At 30.9% G+C, this 15,827-nt stretch overlaps 1 protein-coding gene and 1 non-coding gene across 3 annotated transcripts; one reads left to right on the top strand and one right to left on the bottom strand.

Annotated features, from left to right (window-relative positions):
* The first annotated feature begins 5,789 nt into the window (after nucleotides 1-5,789).
* LOC114268763 (LOB domain-containing protein 25) lies at nucleotides 5,790-7,356 on the top strand. Its single transcript, XR_014350282.1, has 2 exons — nucleotides 5,790-6,142; nucleotides 6,916-7,356. It is a non-coding gene; the product is annotated as an LOB domain-containing protein 25 (transcript).
* On the bottom strand, nucleotides 6,764-10,648 carry LOC114268765 (calcium uniporter protein 1, mitochondrial). 2 transcript variants are annotated; one of them, XR_014350778.1, is made up of 3 exons: nucleotides 10,127-10,640; nucleotides 8,285-8,929; nucleotides 6,764-7,163 (listed from the first exon to the last, which is right to left on the bottom strand). XR_014350778.1 is itself a non-coding variant. In XM_028209985.2 (2 exons), exons 1-2 carry the CDS (start codon nucleotides 10,514-10,516, stop codon nucleotides 8,450-8,452), a joined length of 870 nt encoding a protein of 289 aa, XP_028065786.2. In that variant the 5' UTR covers nucleotides 10,517-10,648; the 3' UTR covers nucleotides 8,186-8,449. The 2 variants fall into 2 exon arrangements, 1 of the variants encoding a protein (XP_028065786.2); XM_028209985.2 differs by lacking the exon at nucleotides 6,764-7,163 and having other exon boundaries at nucleotides 8,186-8,929; nucleotides 10,127-10,648.
* Nucleotides 10,649-15,827: the final 5,179 nt, after the last annotated feature.

The raw sequence follows: 15,827 nt of genomic DNA, 5'->3' as shown, positions 1-15,827 counted from the left end.
TAAATATGTGATAGACATGTGAGTTTTATTGATTTAAAATTTATTTAGATAAACTTTAAAGATTTTTTTTTTTTTAGTTTTTTAGTTTTTTTTGTTATGTTATAATATAATATATAAAATATAGGTAGATATCTACAACTTTTATAAAAAAATTATCTGATTTTTTGGGAAAGAAAAAAGAAATGCAAGTTTTAATATTTTTTTTGGAAAATTTGTGAGAGAGATTAGGAGGGAGATATTATGAAATATTTTTGTTATTAAATAAATAAATCAGTCAATAGTTTTTTTTAATCTATTTTGTAAATTAAAAATCAATAATTTTGGAAAATTGATTAATTTGTAAAATTTTGATAGATATACATAAAAAAAATACATAATTATATTATTAAATCATAATTCAAATTTAGATGTTATATCTTTTTGAGGTCTGTAGCTAAATTCTTATCTTTTTATTTATATTTTTGTGTGTAACCATAGTATATGCGAGAAATTGAAAAGGGTGTTGTAATAATTATGAGATAAGTCAAAAGGGATTGTGGGTTGGGAGAAGTCAATAAATACTGAGGTTGGGTTGGAGAAGTCAATAAATGCTGAGGTTTTTTTTTTAAATCAAAAAATTAAAAAATTAGGATTAGAAGATTGGAGCTCCCACATGCGTTGGGGTTAAAAACTTCCTTTTGCTTAATATATAGTACTAGCATATCACCCGTCCTATGCACGGATTGTGTTTACAATTATCTATATATGCGAATTGTGATTTTAAAATTTTTTTTTAAATGTCTTCTTTTTTTTTCATTTTTTATATTATATTAAAGTTTAATATTTTGATAATAATAATATGTGTTGGAATTTTCAAGAAATTAAATGTCTTTTTTTTATTATATTATATTAAAGTTTAATATTTTGATAATAATCATATGTGTTGGACTTTTCAAGAAATTTTTTTATACTTGTTCTTAATGCATTAAAGTGTTGTTATGAGAGATAATAATCATATGTGTTGGAACTTTTCAAGGAATTCATATGTGTTGGATTTCAAAGAATTTTTTTTTATACTTGTTCTTAATGCATTAAAGTATTATTATGAGGGTAAGACTTGGGAGTTGGGAGAAGTTAATAAATGCTAAGATTTTTTTTTTAAAATCAAAAAATCAGGAAATTTAGATTGGGAGATTGGAGCTCCCACAAGGCTTGGGGTTAAAAATTCCATTTTGTTTAATATATAGTATAGATAGATGTGTTGAACTTTTCAAAGAATTAAATGTTTTTTTTATTATATTATATTAAAGTTTAATATTTTGATAATAATCATATGTGTTGGACCATTGAAGAAATTTTTTTTATACTTGTTGTTAATGCATTAAAGTGTTATTATGAGGGATGATAATCATATGTGTTGGGACTTTTCAAGGAATTCATATGTATTAGATTTCAAATTTTTTTTTTATACTTGTTCTTAATGCATTAAAGTGTTATTATGAGAGTAAGACTTGGGAGTTGGGAGAAGTTAATAAATGATAAGATTTTTTTTTTAAAATCAAAAAATCAGGAAATTTAGATTAGGAGATTGGAGCTCTCACAAGACTTGGGGTTAAAAACCCCCTTTTGCTTAATATATAGTATAGATAGATACTAGCCTATCACCCGTGCTATGCATGGGATAATTATAGATATTTATATTTGTTTTAATTTTTTTTAATGTATAATTTATGTTTTTTAAGATTTTTTATAAAAATAATTTAACAATCTTATCACTAATCATGGTGTACATGAGAAATTAAAAAGGCTACTGCAGTAACTTTGCACGGACAGTATCTATAATTATTTGTATGAGGGGATTTTAAATGCTAATCAGAGATTTTGACCAAATCAATAAAGGCAGGTATATGGATTGGAAAAAGTTAATAGATGCTGATCAGAGAATTTTAACCAAATTAATAAATGCTGAAGTTTTTTTTTTTAAATTAAAAATTTAGAAAATTAAGATTGAGATATTGGAGCTTGCTTGGGGTTTAGAAACCCCATTTTCCTTAATATATTTACAATTATCAATATATGTGAATTGCGATTTTTAAATGTCTTCTTTTTTTCTTTTTTTATATTATATTAAAGTTTAATATTTTGATGATAATCATATGTGTTGGACTTTTCAAGGAATTAAATGTCTTTTTTTTTATTATATTATATTAAAGTTTAATATTTTGATAATAATCATGTGTTTAATTTTTCAAGAATTTTTTTTTATGCTTGTTCGTAATGCATTAAAGTGTTATTATGAGAGATAATAATCATATGTGTTGGGACTTTTCAAGAAATTCATATGTGTTGGATTTCAAAGAATTTTTTTTATGCTTGTTCTTAATGCATTAAAGCGTTATTATGAGGGTAAGACTTGAGGGTTGGGAGAAATTAATAAATGCTAAGGTTTTTTTTTTTAAAATCAAAAAATCAAGAAATTTAGATTGAAAGATTGGAGTTTCTACAAGGCTTGGGGTTAAAAAACCCCTTTTGCTTAATATATAGTATAGATAGATAGATATAGATATAGATAAATAGATAGATATAGATTTAATCTTTTTGATTATTTCAAAATTTTTTTAAAAAATTTGTTTATTTTAGTAAGATTGTTTTAGTCACGAGAGTCTCGTACATTGAATCACGTTCAAACTTTGAAATAACGAGAGTCTCGTACGTTGAATTATCTCCGTAATTTTTTATAAAATTGAGAAGAATTGAATAGATTTGAAATAAAATATATATTTTTTAATGAATAGTGTAGTACAAATTCAAAGAGGTTGGAAAATATTTTGATGCTGGGAAAGAAATTGAGAGAGACGACATTTCTAGAGCATATCTTTAGTTGCCAATAAATACCAAGGAATTGTAAGTAAGAGGAATAAGACTCATAATCAGTAGTGTTGTTGAACAATGGCAATATCTATAACAACAATGATTTATCCCACTAAAAATATCACCACTAATAGCACTAATGCATTAAAAAAGTAAAAAAAAAAAAAAAAAACACAACTCCAAGACCAAAACATCACATCATTAATGACGGGACCCACTGCCACCTAATTAGTGGGAGCACTAATTAGTGCTCCCAAGCATTTTTCTTTCACGCCTTGTGCTGCTGGCAAGTTTCTTCGAAGAAGATGCACAAACAGCTGATCAGATATTTTGGCCAAATCAATAAATGTTGAGATTTTTTTTAAAAACAAAAAATAAAAAATAAAAAATATAGAAAATTTAGATTGAAATATTGAAGTTCCCACAGGCCTTGAGAGTTAAAAACTCTCTTTTGCTTAATATATAATATAGATAGATATATAGATATAGATAGATAGGGGTCCTTTGGGAAGTAAGTCAACTTTTAACTTTTTACTCATTTTGGGTCATATCACCTCTTACATTTTTTATCTATAAAAAGATAAAATAAACTAAAAAAATAAAAAAAAATTAATTTTTTACCAACTTTTCAAAATACCACATATTATTGTTGGAGAAGTAATCATCATGATCAAGATTTGCGCTGATTGAATCTTTAAAATGGACGCTTTTAGAGGTCTTGGAAAAAGTATGCATTTGAAGCATCATAATGAAAGTGTCTCTATTCTTCATTCAACAACGCTGCATATCCCCAGTGGGGGTCGCGCCCCCAGTGACGTGGCGCGCCCCCACTGACTGAAAACTTAAAAAAAAAAAAAAAATAGTTTTTTTTTTTTTTGCACCAATCCGGGGCCGACACCTCACTGGGGGTCGACCCCCAGTGGGGGTATGAAGCATAAATCATTGTTCATTTTAGGTTTATATAGCTTAAAGTTGTGAAATATTTTAATAGTAGAAAAATATCTAAGATCCTTTTTTTTTCGACCTCCTTTGACCCCCTCCCTCTCTCTCATTGGTTGAATTTTCTTTTCCTTTTTTTTTTGTTTCCCTTGTCTTCCAATCACCACCTGCCACATGTGTGTGGGGTGGTGGGGGTGGTGATTGGAGGGGTCTCCATCACTTCTCTTAATAGTATACATTTTATTGGAGGTGAGAGAGTTTTTTTTTTATTAGATTTATTTTAGGAGAGAGAAGATTGTATAAGATTTATATATATTTTAAAAATTTAGATTTAAGGTTTTGAAACATTTAAGACCTCTAAGATGAAAAGTCACTTTGATATAATATATAGCATGGATAGATTATGAGATTTAGGGAAGATATAAATATTAGGACAGAGATTTTAGAAACTTGTAATTTTGATTTTTTTTTTTAAATCTATAGTTACTTTGTTAGCCAATAATATTATTTTTAAATATTTTTAAAATTACAAAAATTAGTCATTTTAGTTTTTTTTAATCTATAATTATTTTGTTAGCCAATAGTACTATTTTTAAAATTACAAAAATTAACAATTGTGGTTTTACATTCTTTTGTAATCTATAATATTTTTCTTAAAATATATAATTACTTTGTTATGCGATGAGATTTGTGATTTTTTTTTTTTTAATGTATAGTTACTTTATTATGAGATGGCATTTAGGAAAGAGGGGAGAGATATTTTAGGAACTTGTAATTTAAAATTTTAGGTGATTATTTATTTATTTATTTTAAATCTATAATTACTTTGTTAGCCAATAGAATTATTTTTAAATATTTTTAGAATTATTTTTAAATATTTTTAAAATCACAAAAAATTAACAATTGTGGATGAGAGTTTGGAACTCTCATGAGCCTTTTCCTTATATAATATATAGATAGATATAGATATTTGTATTTGTTTTATATATTTTTTTAATATATAAATTATTATTTTTAGATTTTTTATTAAAATAATTTAATAATCTCATCATTAACTATAGTGTATGGGAGAAGTTGAAAAGAGTTCTACAATAATTATGAGATAAGTCAAAAAGACTTGTGGATTGGAAAAAGTCAATAAATGCTGAGATTGTTATTATTTTTAAATCAAAAAATTAGAAAATTAAGATTGAGATATTGGAGCTCCCACAAGGCTTGTTGGTTAAAAATCCCATTTTCCTTAATATATACTAGCATATCACCCGTGCTATGCACGAATTGTGTTTACAATTATCTATATATGTGAATTGTGATTTTTAAATGTCTTTTTTTTCTTTTTTTTAAATGTCTTCTTTTTTTTCCTTTTTTATATTATATTAAAATTTAATATTTTGATAATAATCATATGTGTTAGACTTTTCAATGAATTAAATGTCTTTTTTTATTATTATATTATATTAAAGTTTAATATTTTGATAATAATCATATGTGTTGGATTTTTCAAGAAATTTTTTTATGCATGTTCTTAATACATTAAAGTGTTATTATGAGGGATAATAATCATATGTGTTGGGATTTTTCAAGGAATTCATATGTGTTGGATTTCAAAGAATTTTTTTTATGTTTGTTCTTAATGCATTAAAGTGTTATTATGAGGGTAAGACTTAAGGGTTGGGACAAGTTAATAAATGCTAAGGATTTTTTTTTTTTTTTTAAAATCAAAAAATCCAGAAATTTAGATTGGGAGATTGGAGTTTCCATAAGACTTGGGATTAAAAACCTCCTTTTGCTTAATATATAGTATAGATATATAGATAGATAGATAGATATAGATTTAATCTTTTTGATTATTTCAAATTTAAAAAAAAAAAATTGTTTATTTTAGTAAGATTGTTTTAGTCACGAGAGTCTCGTACATTGAATCACGTTCAAACTTTGAAATAACGAGAGTCTCGTACATTGAATTGTCTCTGTAATTTTTTATGAAATTGAGAAGAATTGAATAGATTTGAAATAAAATATATATTTTTTAATGAATAGTGTAATTCAAATTCAAAGAGGTTGGAAAATACTTTGATGCTGGGAAAGAAATTGAGAGAGACGACAGTTCTAGAGCATATCTTTAGTTGCCAATAAATACCAAGGAATTGTAAGTAAGAGGAACAAGACTCATAATCAGTGGTGTTGTTGAACAATGGCAGTATCTATAATGCCTTGTGCTGCTTGCAAGTTTCTTCGAAGAAGATGCACAAACAGCTGCATTCTGTTGCCCTACTTTCCACCTTCTGAACCGGAGAAGTTCGTGGCTGTTCACAAGGTCTTCGGTGCCAGTAATGTGTGCAAAATGTTACAAGTAATGAAATCTATACTTCTGTTTGATACTGTTTTTTTCGCTTTATCCGGTTTTGTTTTTGCTTTTTGTGTTTTCGTATACAAAAAGAATGAGTTAGAAAATACCCCATTGTTTCATATCGCTTTCATTTTAATAGTTTTTGAAAATTTAACTTTTCGGTGTTTCCAACTGAACTTGGATGTCTTGAGTTAGACTCTTAGGCCTCGTTTGGGAACAGGCTAATTTAGTAACTTTTTGGCTATTTGGCTAAAAAGGTAGGTAAAAAAAACTTGTATGTTTGTGATGACTTTTTGGCTAATTACGAAAAGATGTGCAAAAAGTAGAGAGAAAAGAGAATCTTTGACTTTTTGGTATGAGTTGTTGACTTTTTGGCTAATTTAGTAACTTTTTGGTTAATTGGCTAAAATAACTTCTTGCCAAACGAGGCCTTAATGTACATGAAGTAGCTACAATCAAGAATCTCGTTTGTTTCATTAGACTCTTAACACATATGAAGTAGCTACAATCAAGAATCTCATTTGTTTCATTTGTCAAGCTAATACAACAATACTTAAATCAGATAGTCTGGTGGTGCTGTGTGAACAATGCACACTTCATCATGTTGGTTCAAATAGCAGAATCTTTCGTTTTAAATGGAGTCCGTGTCCGTCATATTAAAAATAGTCTATCACATTGTTTTAACTAATCGCATAGTGATGACATTGTCATCATTTCATACATTATTGTTAATTATTTTTATATGTGCCCTTAGTGACCTACTATATCTCAAACAGGAGGTTCCAGTGGATGACAGAGAAGACGCTGTGACCAGTATGGTTTATGAAGCCAAGGCAAGGCTGAGGGACCCTGTGTATGGTTGTGTTGCCTTTGTATCATCTCTGCAGAGCCAGGTGTTCCAGTTGCAATCTGAGTTAAATGCAGCTCTAGCAGAAGCCATGGCTCTAAGAGCCCAACTGTCGGAGGTCTTCTCCACAGTGATCTGTTCCCAAGCTTCTCCATCATCGACATCCATGGCCAAGGCCTGCCAAGATTATTGCCATGATCAGCAGCTCACTGAGGGTACCAATCACAATCACAATCACATTCATGTTGACACATCTAATGTCATGCCGCTCAAAAGTTGCTATTCATTGCAGTGTGCAACAATGTCACACGCAGGATCCACAACGTTCAATGGCGTGGTTCCTGCATGTGAATGGGATCCACAACAATGAATGTCAAGTGGATCCAAACTGTTGTTAACTCATTTCTCCCACTCAATTCCTGCCCCTCTTCCCTCTTGTTTGTGCCCCTCTTGGTACTGCTGTAACAGAGGTCATTTATTGTCATTGTCTTTGTTTTTTGCTACATTGCTTGACGAGCATCACAGTGGACAAGTCAAAAATGTTGGATGAATTGTATTGTATGACAAGAAGTGATAAAAGTAAAATTCAATGTTATATGTCAAGTGTTTATTAATTTAAAGAGTAACTACTTCAATGAATTGTAAAGGTAAAACCCATATATATAATAATATAAATATAATTTATTTAGTGAAACTCTGTGTGTCTTCAATGGAGCGAAAAAAAAGTGACGTCGTTCCCTAATGCAAGTAATGGCCAACACTAATTCATTGTCAAAGAACAGATTTCACCATTTTGCTGTGTCAAGATCTCAATTATTGTCTTGCATATGAAACCCAAAAGGAGAAATAGACAACCTCCAACATACACAAAACCAAATCATCAGTAAAAGAGCTATCAGCTCATGAACGAACTCATGCATGTTAGGGTTCACTCTTTTGACACTAACCCAATTTCTAAAAAGTACTTAAAATAAAAACTTGAAGAAAGTCAGATGCAGATCGTTACGTTGTGTTTGATTGGAGGATTTAGAAAATGATTTGGAAAGGGAAAGAAAAAAGATAGATGAAATGATAATAAAATATACTTATATTTCACCCAGTTTCATACGCATTCTCTTTTCATTTCTAAATCCCTCCCCAAATCTTCCAACCAAACATGACATTAACGATTAAGAAATTCATCAGGCTGCAATCATATGTTAGATAACTGAAATTTCATAAAATCATTAACACACACACACAAAAAAGAGGCAGTTTCTAGTTACAAAATTCGACCATAACAGCCAATAAATGGTTACCTCAATACAGCAATCAGCGTTACCATCGACTGGCTTTCCACAAGAGAATCAATGTCAAAGCCAACAAATAGTTCGAAAATATGTATCCCCTGACTCGGTAAAAATACGAGGGCCTGGATGGCGAGGAATACATCGAAAAAATTAAAAAATAAAATGTGTTGATGCCTAATGAAAAGCATCTTCATGTTCCATTTCAACCCCTATCCTTTGTTTGACAAAGCCAGGGGAATCCAGGGGACATTTGCATTTCCTCTGTAACTCCATGAACCTTTCGGCATCAAAATCATGCTTCTTGATCAGCTTCTTCTGCCTCGATAGAAAAAGCCTCTTGAGTAGGTCTTCATAAGTTGGGTCTCTTGAAGTAAACAGAAAATAGGCATAACCTATGACTATACCAGTGGCTGTGGCAAAAAATGCAATTGGCTCCATAACGTCCCAGGAGAATTCCCAGAATGTTAGGCGAAAGAAGAGCCCGACTTGTGCAACAGCTAACCCAAGCCCTGACCAGAGGATTCGCCAGACCTGTTTATGTGCAACAATGTCGATTTCTTCCTTCTTTTCTTGCAGCTGCCTTAGTTCTTCCCTGCTGGGGTCGTCTTCAGATGTTAGAGCAAGGGGCACAGCTTTTCTAACCAGATCAACCACCTGAATATATATAGAGGGAAATGGAGAAACAGAGATCAGTTTGAGTAATAATGTCAAATATGTATGGCTTCTAAAGAGCAGTAGCTGCAATGTATTGGGAAAAAAACAATTTATGACTCTTTATCTCACTTGAACTGCCAAGACATATCTTGCCAGTAACTGAAGACCATTTATCTCATTTTGGAATAACCAATAATACAAATGCTTCATGGAAATGGATTCTCCCCAATTTTGCAGGGTGATATTATTCAGTACTTCCGGAGTATGAACACGTGTATGGACTCGTGGTGCTCCATAAGGTTTTTATTGATAAAGAGACAAAAGGGCCCACGATTTATGTTGGAAATGTGGGAACAACATGGGCTAACTAATTGGTAATTGATTTGGAGTATGGACACGTGATGCTCCGGGAGTATTGAATAATTTTCCAATTTTGCATCTAACTGAATGGTGATGTTGGGTTCAGTGGGCCCATCTTGAAACTTATTTTCATAATTAAACCGTTCATTTTATAAGACTTACCTTCATGCCAAAAAAAATTCAAATTGTTCAAATATCGAATCATCAGATTACATTCATATTAAAAAAAAAAATGATAATTTTGAAAATATAGTGTATTTCTTCATAAAAATGTTAGAGATCTACAAATTCTACCAAAGGCCTTGTATTGTATAGGATCCACATAAATCCACATTGTATGAGTCCCATATGCAGATAGAACTGCATATAAATTTTAGTAGAATTGTGTAGGATCCACATAAATTCACATTGTATGGGTCCCATATGCAAATAGAAATTTTAGTAGAATTTTTGAGATGTCTAACATTTCTAAATACTCATTTTTAGATTAAGATAAAAAGTGTTTTAAAAGATGTAAAAATGTAAAAAGTTTTTATAAAATTCATAAAAGTGTTCCGAATATGGTGAAAACTGCCTCGTAATCTATCATGATTTGGTAATGCACAAAGATTTAACCAACAAATTGCCATTCCAATACACACAATATTTCTATACGTGTCTAGAGAGAGAGGCCCATGGATCCTCTGTCCTAAAAAATTCTTACCCCCGTTTCAAATCACTCAAATATATCTTGAGATTTGTGAATTTAGTATTCTCATATGATTCAATAGTGATTTAAAACAGGACAGGAATTTTGAAGGACAGAGGATCCTTGCTGGAGAGAGAGTGGGTAGCTACCTTATCGGGATGAAGATAGACTTTATCTCTGAAAAGCAGAACAACACCAGCCTGATCAAGAACACGCGCAAACGTGGCCGCCTCATCTTCAGATTTGGAAACACCCATACTATGGCAGGCTCGGAGAAGCTCCGAATACCCAATCACCTCCTTCCCTTGCATTGTTCCTAACTTCTTCTTCAACTCCTCCACATTCACCAATCTCATCAGTTTCTTTGCCTCCTCAAACGTTATGCTTTCTCCTCCACCACCACCACCACCGCTAGAACTCACCTGAGACGAAAATGCCGCCACCAACCTCAACCCTAACGGCGACTTCGGCTTGTACCGCACACCCCATGACACACCAGTCTGTTTCAATAAAATAAACGACCATGATCTCCTCCACATCCTCCTCCTCCTCCTCTCCCAACACCATCAAATTTAATTTTCTCTCACTATACCATACCATATATATAGACAGTTTTTTACTATTTGCGTTGGAGAGTGGAGAGAGAGAGAGTTGGGAGTTTGGTATGGTATAGTGTGGGCCGACAAAAGGGGTGCGGACCGAGACAGCGAGCTTGCACCGGACGCGGTTTGTTTGACCTTGCCGTAGCTCGCCATCTGTGCCTACACGCGTGTACTCAAACTACGATCAATTATCCAGTCTTACGAGAATTTTAAGATGGATTTAGAGATTTTATAGTATTCTCTTGTAGAACTTCGTCTTCAGTCGTTTTTGATACTCCCTTCGTCCCATAATATTAGTCCCTTATTTCATTTTTCATTTTCCCAAAATATTAGTCCCTCTTCAAAAATCAAGTACAAAAATAATATAAATTTTCTATTTTGCCCTTCTTTTAAATTCATAAATAATATAAAAAGTACAATTATGACATTGATATTCTCAAAAAAGTGTACTATCAAAGAGTAATTTTGGAAAACCAACTTTTTAAAAGTACAATAATTATACTATCAAAAAAAGTTGGATTCCCCAAAAGGAACCATTATTTTAGGACGGAGGGAGTAATTTGAATCGTTTAGAGTTTGTTGAGCAAATTAATTATACTAAAAAATTAAATTAATTGAATATCTGCAGTTTTATAACAAAAGCATCTGATAAATTTTTAAAAATAATTAGGACCTAATTATGAAATTACAAATATTCAATTAACTTGATTTTTATATGAATAACATTCTTGACAAATCCTATAATAGGACGACCTCCCACAATGGGACATACCAGCATCCCAGGTCTTTTTAATATAGACTACAAGTTATTAATTAGTCCAGAAACAACGTCACGTAACGTTTTATATATATTAGAATTGATAGAAGAGGTGAAATTTACGATTTTATATTGAGTGATTGAAAAACATAAGAAAAAATAAAAATTTATGATTTGCCAAGGATATGACCAGGTGCTTTTCCAAGACCAACTAATAATTTTGGGTGACCCTCTAATTTAGAAATGATTATGTAATTATAAAGTCCAAACAAAATATATACATATATAAAGAAAGTACAATATTATTGATTGGATATTGTGACCGTCTATTGACGCATTTTAATAATAAAATAGTAAAGTCTTATATGTTCAAGATTAAAATTTTAATACAAAACAGAATTATTATAAATGGTATTGAAACCAAGTCATTCACATGACCATGGGGCTCTGGACTGACCACGAACTAATCTTGATATTCTAATTGGTTATGAATTTTAAAAGTAGAGTTATTTGTGACAATTTTATCTTATATTTGTATGAGTGATCTTCAACATATAAGTTGCTACTAGTTTGTTCTCAACAACTTGGGTTATGAATGATCTTACATCGGTCAATATGTGATGCGAGCGGATCCTCTAGAGTTAATTCTCTAGAGTAATTTCCTAAAGTAGTTAATCGAACGGCTCAGAATCAAACTCACCAAAACGACGTCGTTTTGGTGAGTATTTTGAAAAAAAAAAATAAAAAAAAATCAGATTTTTTGAAGCTTTTTTGCAGATCAACAATGGCTTCCATTTATCATCATCATCACAACCCAACAACCCAAATCAGATTAATTAGAGACACAGAGAGAGAAAAAGTATTTTGAAAAAAAAAAAAAAAAATCAGATTTTTTGAAGCTTTTTTTGCAGATCAACAATGGGATGCGGAAGTTTCGAGCTCCGATGCACTCCATTGGGATTGATTTTCTGGCTTTGGTTTTACAACCTTGGCTCTGTAGCCATTAATGCGCTTTGAAGCTTTAGGAATTGGAAATGCAGAGAGTGCTGGGACTGTAGCGATGACGAACCCTTTGCTTTCTCTCTCTACTCTCTCTCTCTTCTTCTTCTCTCTCTGTGTCTCTGGTTCTGCGTTCGTCACTTTTTCTCTCTCTGTGTCTCTAGTTAATCTGATTTGGGTTGTTGGGTTGTGATGATGATAATAAATGGAAGCCATTGTTGATCTGCAAAAAAGCTTCAAAAAATCTGATTTTTTTTTTTTTTTTTTTTTTTCAAAATACTCACCAAAACGACGTCGTTTTGGTGAGTTTGATTCTGAGCCGTTCGATCGACTACTTTAGGAGATCACTCTAGAGAATTAACTCTAGAGGATCCGCTCGCATATGTGATGGGACTTACTATTGGTTTGGAAAAATTTAATAGGAAAATAAATTATAAAAATACAAGATGTATCATTTAATTTTTAGTATTTTGTGTTAAATGGGATTGTGAAAACCCATCTTTTAATTATTCTTTAAAGAAAATTTATTAATTAATTTTGTCTACAGTCTATCTGAATTATACATTAGTGTAAAAGTTAGTTTTAAATTGACTCAAATCAATCACTAACAAGACATTATTAAGAATAATAATTTTGTGGGTGTTCAATATTTGTTGTTTATAAATTATTTTAATTATGATTCAATATAATAACTATTCTTACTAAATACCTTAGTTAAAAATCTTAGTGCGTCAATTTTCAGAAACCCACACAAAAAAAAAAAAAAAAATAATAATAATACAAACAAACAAACCATGGGCAAACAACCCATAGTTCCTACCAATCCCACCATCCTTTATAAAATTTAGGGAAGAACTTATAAAAATTAGAGAAAGTTTGCTCTTAGAAATTGGAGAAAGGGAATGGAATGTTTTTGAGGAAATAAAATAATGGAAAGAATGAGAGGGAGAGAGAGATGTCTTCAATATTTATATGCATGCAAGCCTTCCTTGTGCATGCAAGCATCCGGTGAGAAAGAAAAAAAAAAAAAAAAAAAGAAGAGAGAAATCCCCAAAGCCACCAAGCTTGGTGTTAGGAGAGGAAGAAGAGTAGGAGATTAAAGAAGCCAAAATTCTCAACCATTTTGTCACTCTATTACTAAGTAAGAAAACCCTCTCAACCCTCTCATTTTGTTTTTATATAATTGAAATTTTTCAGATTACGTACATTTGATATATTATCTGAAACTGTATTGAGAATAATCTGTCTTGAATCTGCCAGCATGTTACCCGAATTTTTAGACAATTTTATACTCAGAATTTCGAGATGATTTCTTCTATAAAGTTGTTGATAATGATGTCTAGTTTATCTAGAAATTTTTGGAAACAATTTTTGAGCTTTCTACAAATTTATACAAATTTTTAACTAAATCTGAAACTGTGTTGAGAATAATCTGTCTTGAATCTGCCAGCATGTTACCCGAATTTTTAGACAATTTTATACTCAGAATTTCGAGATGATTTCTTCTATAAAGTTGTTGATAATGATGTCTAGTTTATCTAGAAATTTTTGGAAATAATTTTTGAGCTTTCTACGAATTTATACAAAATTTTAACTAAATCTGAAACTGTGTTGAGAATAATCTGTCTTGAATCTGCCAGCATGTTACCCGAATTTTTAGATAATTTTATACTCAGAATTTCGAGATGATTTCTTCTACAAAGTTGTTGATAATGATGTCTAGTTTATTCAGAAATTTTTGGAAACAATTTTCGAGCGTTCTACAAATTTATACAAATTTCTAACTGAATCTGAAACTGTGAGACAGATTTTACCATGTATTTGAAAATTTATTTAAAATTCTATACTAAGCCAAATCTGGTAATTTCTGACTAGAAGATGAAATTTGAGAAGTCTAGTTTCATAATAAATCCTTAGATTATGGGTTTGATCTATAAATTTAAGCATGGAATTAAAATAAGGAAATGTGACAAATCTGTGTCATAAACACCCTTGGAATTTGTTTAGAATTATTTATAAGTTATTTTTGGGAAAAGCTTTCTGAAAAATAACCATAACATGTTTATTGAGTATCCTGTAGATTGATATGAATTTTAGAGTTGTATAAGTAATGTATTTATAATTTTATTTGCAAGATATATACTCTGAAAATTTTCTGGACAGAATAAAATCACCACTTTAATATTATGCTAGTCTAATTTTGTAAATCAAAAATTTGTGCATGTGTGTGTTTAGGGTTTAATTCTTGTATCTAAGTTATTATTTCATACCATGGTTTAAATAAATTGTTTATTTAAATTCTGTACTTTTATTTAGTATTGTGTGACACATGCAATATTTTATGATTGGGAATTTTAATGAGTTGTATAACATTACTTGTGATTAAAAATTTGGAGTTATTTGTGATTAATATCAAAATTAACTGAAATGATTAACGACATATACAAAGTTAACAATTGACGGTTAATACCAGTTGTTCGGGGTGAGTCTTGGTTTAAAGACTGTACGGAATTAAGAGTTGACGGTTAACACCGGTTGTTCAGGGTGAGCCCTGGTTTTGAGAATTCTCACGTAAATTGTGTTGCGAAACTCTAAGATGGCACGGGACTTATTTGAACCCTTTTCGGTATTCGGTTTTGGAATAAGGGTGGATGTGCAGGTGGCACACAGGGAGGTTGCTTACCCCTGGCAGGCCGTTTCCTTGGGGCAGACCACGGATGCCACTACTTGGGTATATAACTCCGGACGTGGGCATCCCTGGTAGTTACGGTTGGTAACACTTAAATATTTGACCAAGGGAGGGTTTCAAATTAACCGTTGCCATGCTTAGTGGTTGGTGAGTTAAATCTCTTTGGTGAGATTTCGAGTGTCACCTAAATTATTAAAATTATTGAAACTATTCTAATGGTTGTAATTTCTGTGTATAATTATATTGTTATCTCATGTTTAGAATATTATTATTTGTCTCTTAAAAAGAATGGTAGGTTGGTTACGTTTTCTTACTGTGTTGCAAAACTCATGGCATATATTTTGTTGCCCTGGCGTTTCATGCCAGATTATGTTGAAGAAGGGACTGAGGCTGAAATTGGAGCTGCTGCCAATATCGAACCTTGGTTGACTTAGAGTTAATATTTTGTCAGAATAAAATCCTGTTATCCCTTGTATTAGGATTTAACTATGTTGTGACGTTGTGTGTGAACTTGTAGTTTTATTTTGTCGTTGGACTTTGGCTTTGTAAGAACTTAAAAGTTCCTAATTAGTAGTTAAAACTTTATCTAGCAAGTTATTGTTATTTAAATCTTATGATGTAAAAAAAAAAAAAAAAAAAAAAATTTGGAGCGTCACAGGGATAATCATCCATTGGAAATAAAAAAAATCTAAATCCCCTAAGCTAGATTCACATAAATGTCACCGTCATACTTTTTGTGGAAAAACTATGTGTATTTAACATTTTCTTTCTCTCTCTCAGTATTCAATTCTACCATTTCCTAT

Source organism: Camellia sinensis, chromosome 14 (genome assembly GCF_055761805.1).
Source record: "Camellia sinensis isolate YWXY chromosome 14, ASM5576180v1, whole genome shotgun sequence".
In the NCBI taxonomy this organism is placed as follows: Eukaryota; Viridiplantae; Streptophyta; class Magnoliopsida; order Ericales; family Theaceae; genus Camellia; species Camellia sinensis.
Note: the sequence above shows the minus strand (reverse complement) of the source record. Positions and strands in the feature narration are given on the sequence as shown.

Bases quoted from the DNA above. Each gene is read 5' to 3' on its own strand.
- LOC114268765 (XM_028209985.2), bottom strand. From the start codon at position 10,516: ATGTGGAGGAGATCATGGTCGTTTATTTTATTGAAACAGACTGGTGTG. The intron at 8,930-10,126 runs GTAGCTACCCAC...ATATATATTCAG, and splicing joins TCTATCTTCATCCCGATAAG to GTGGTTGATCTGGTTAGAAA.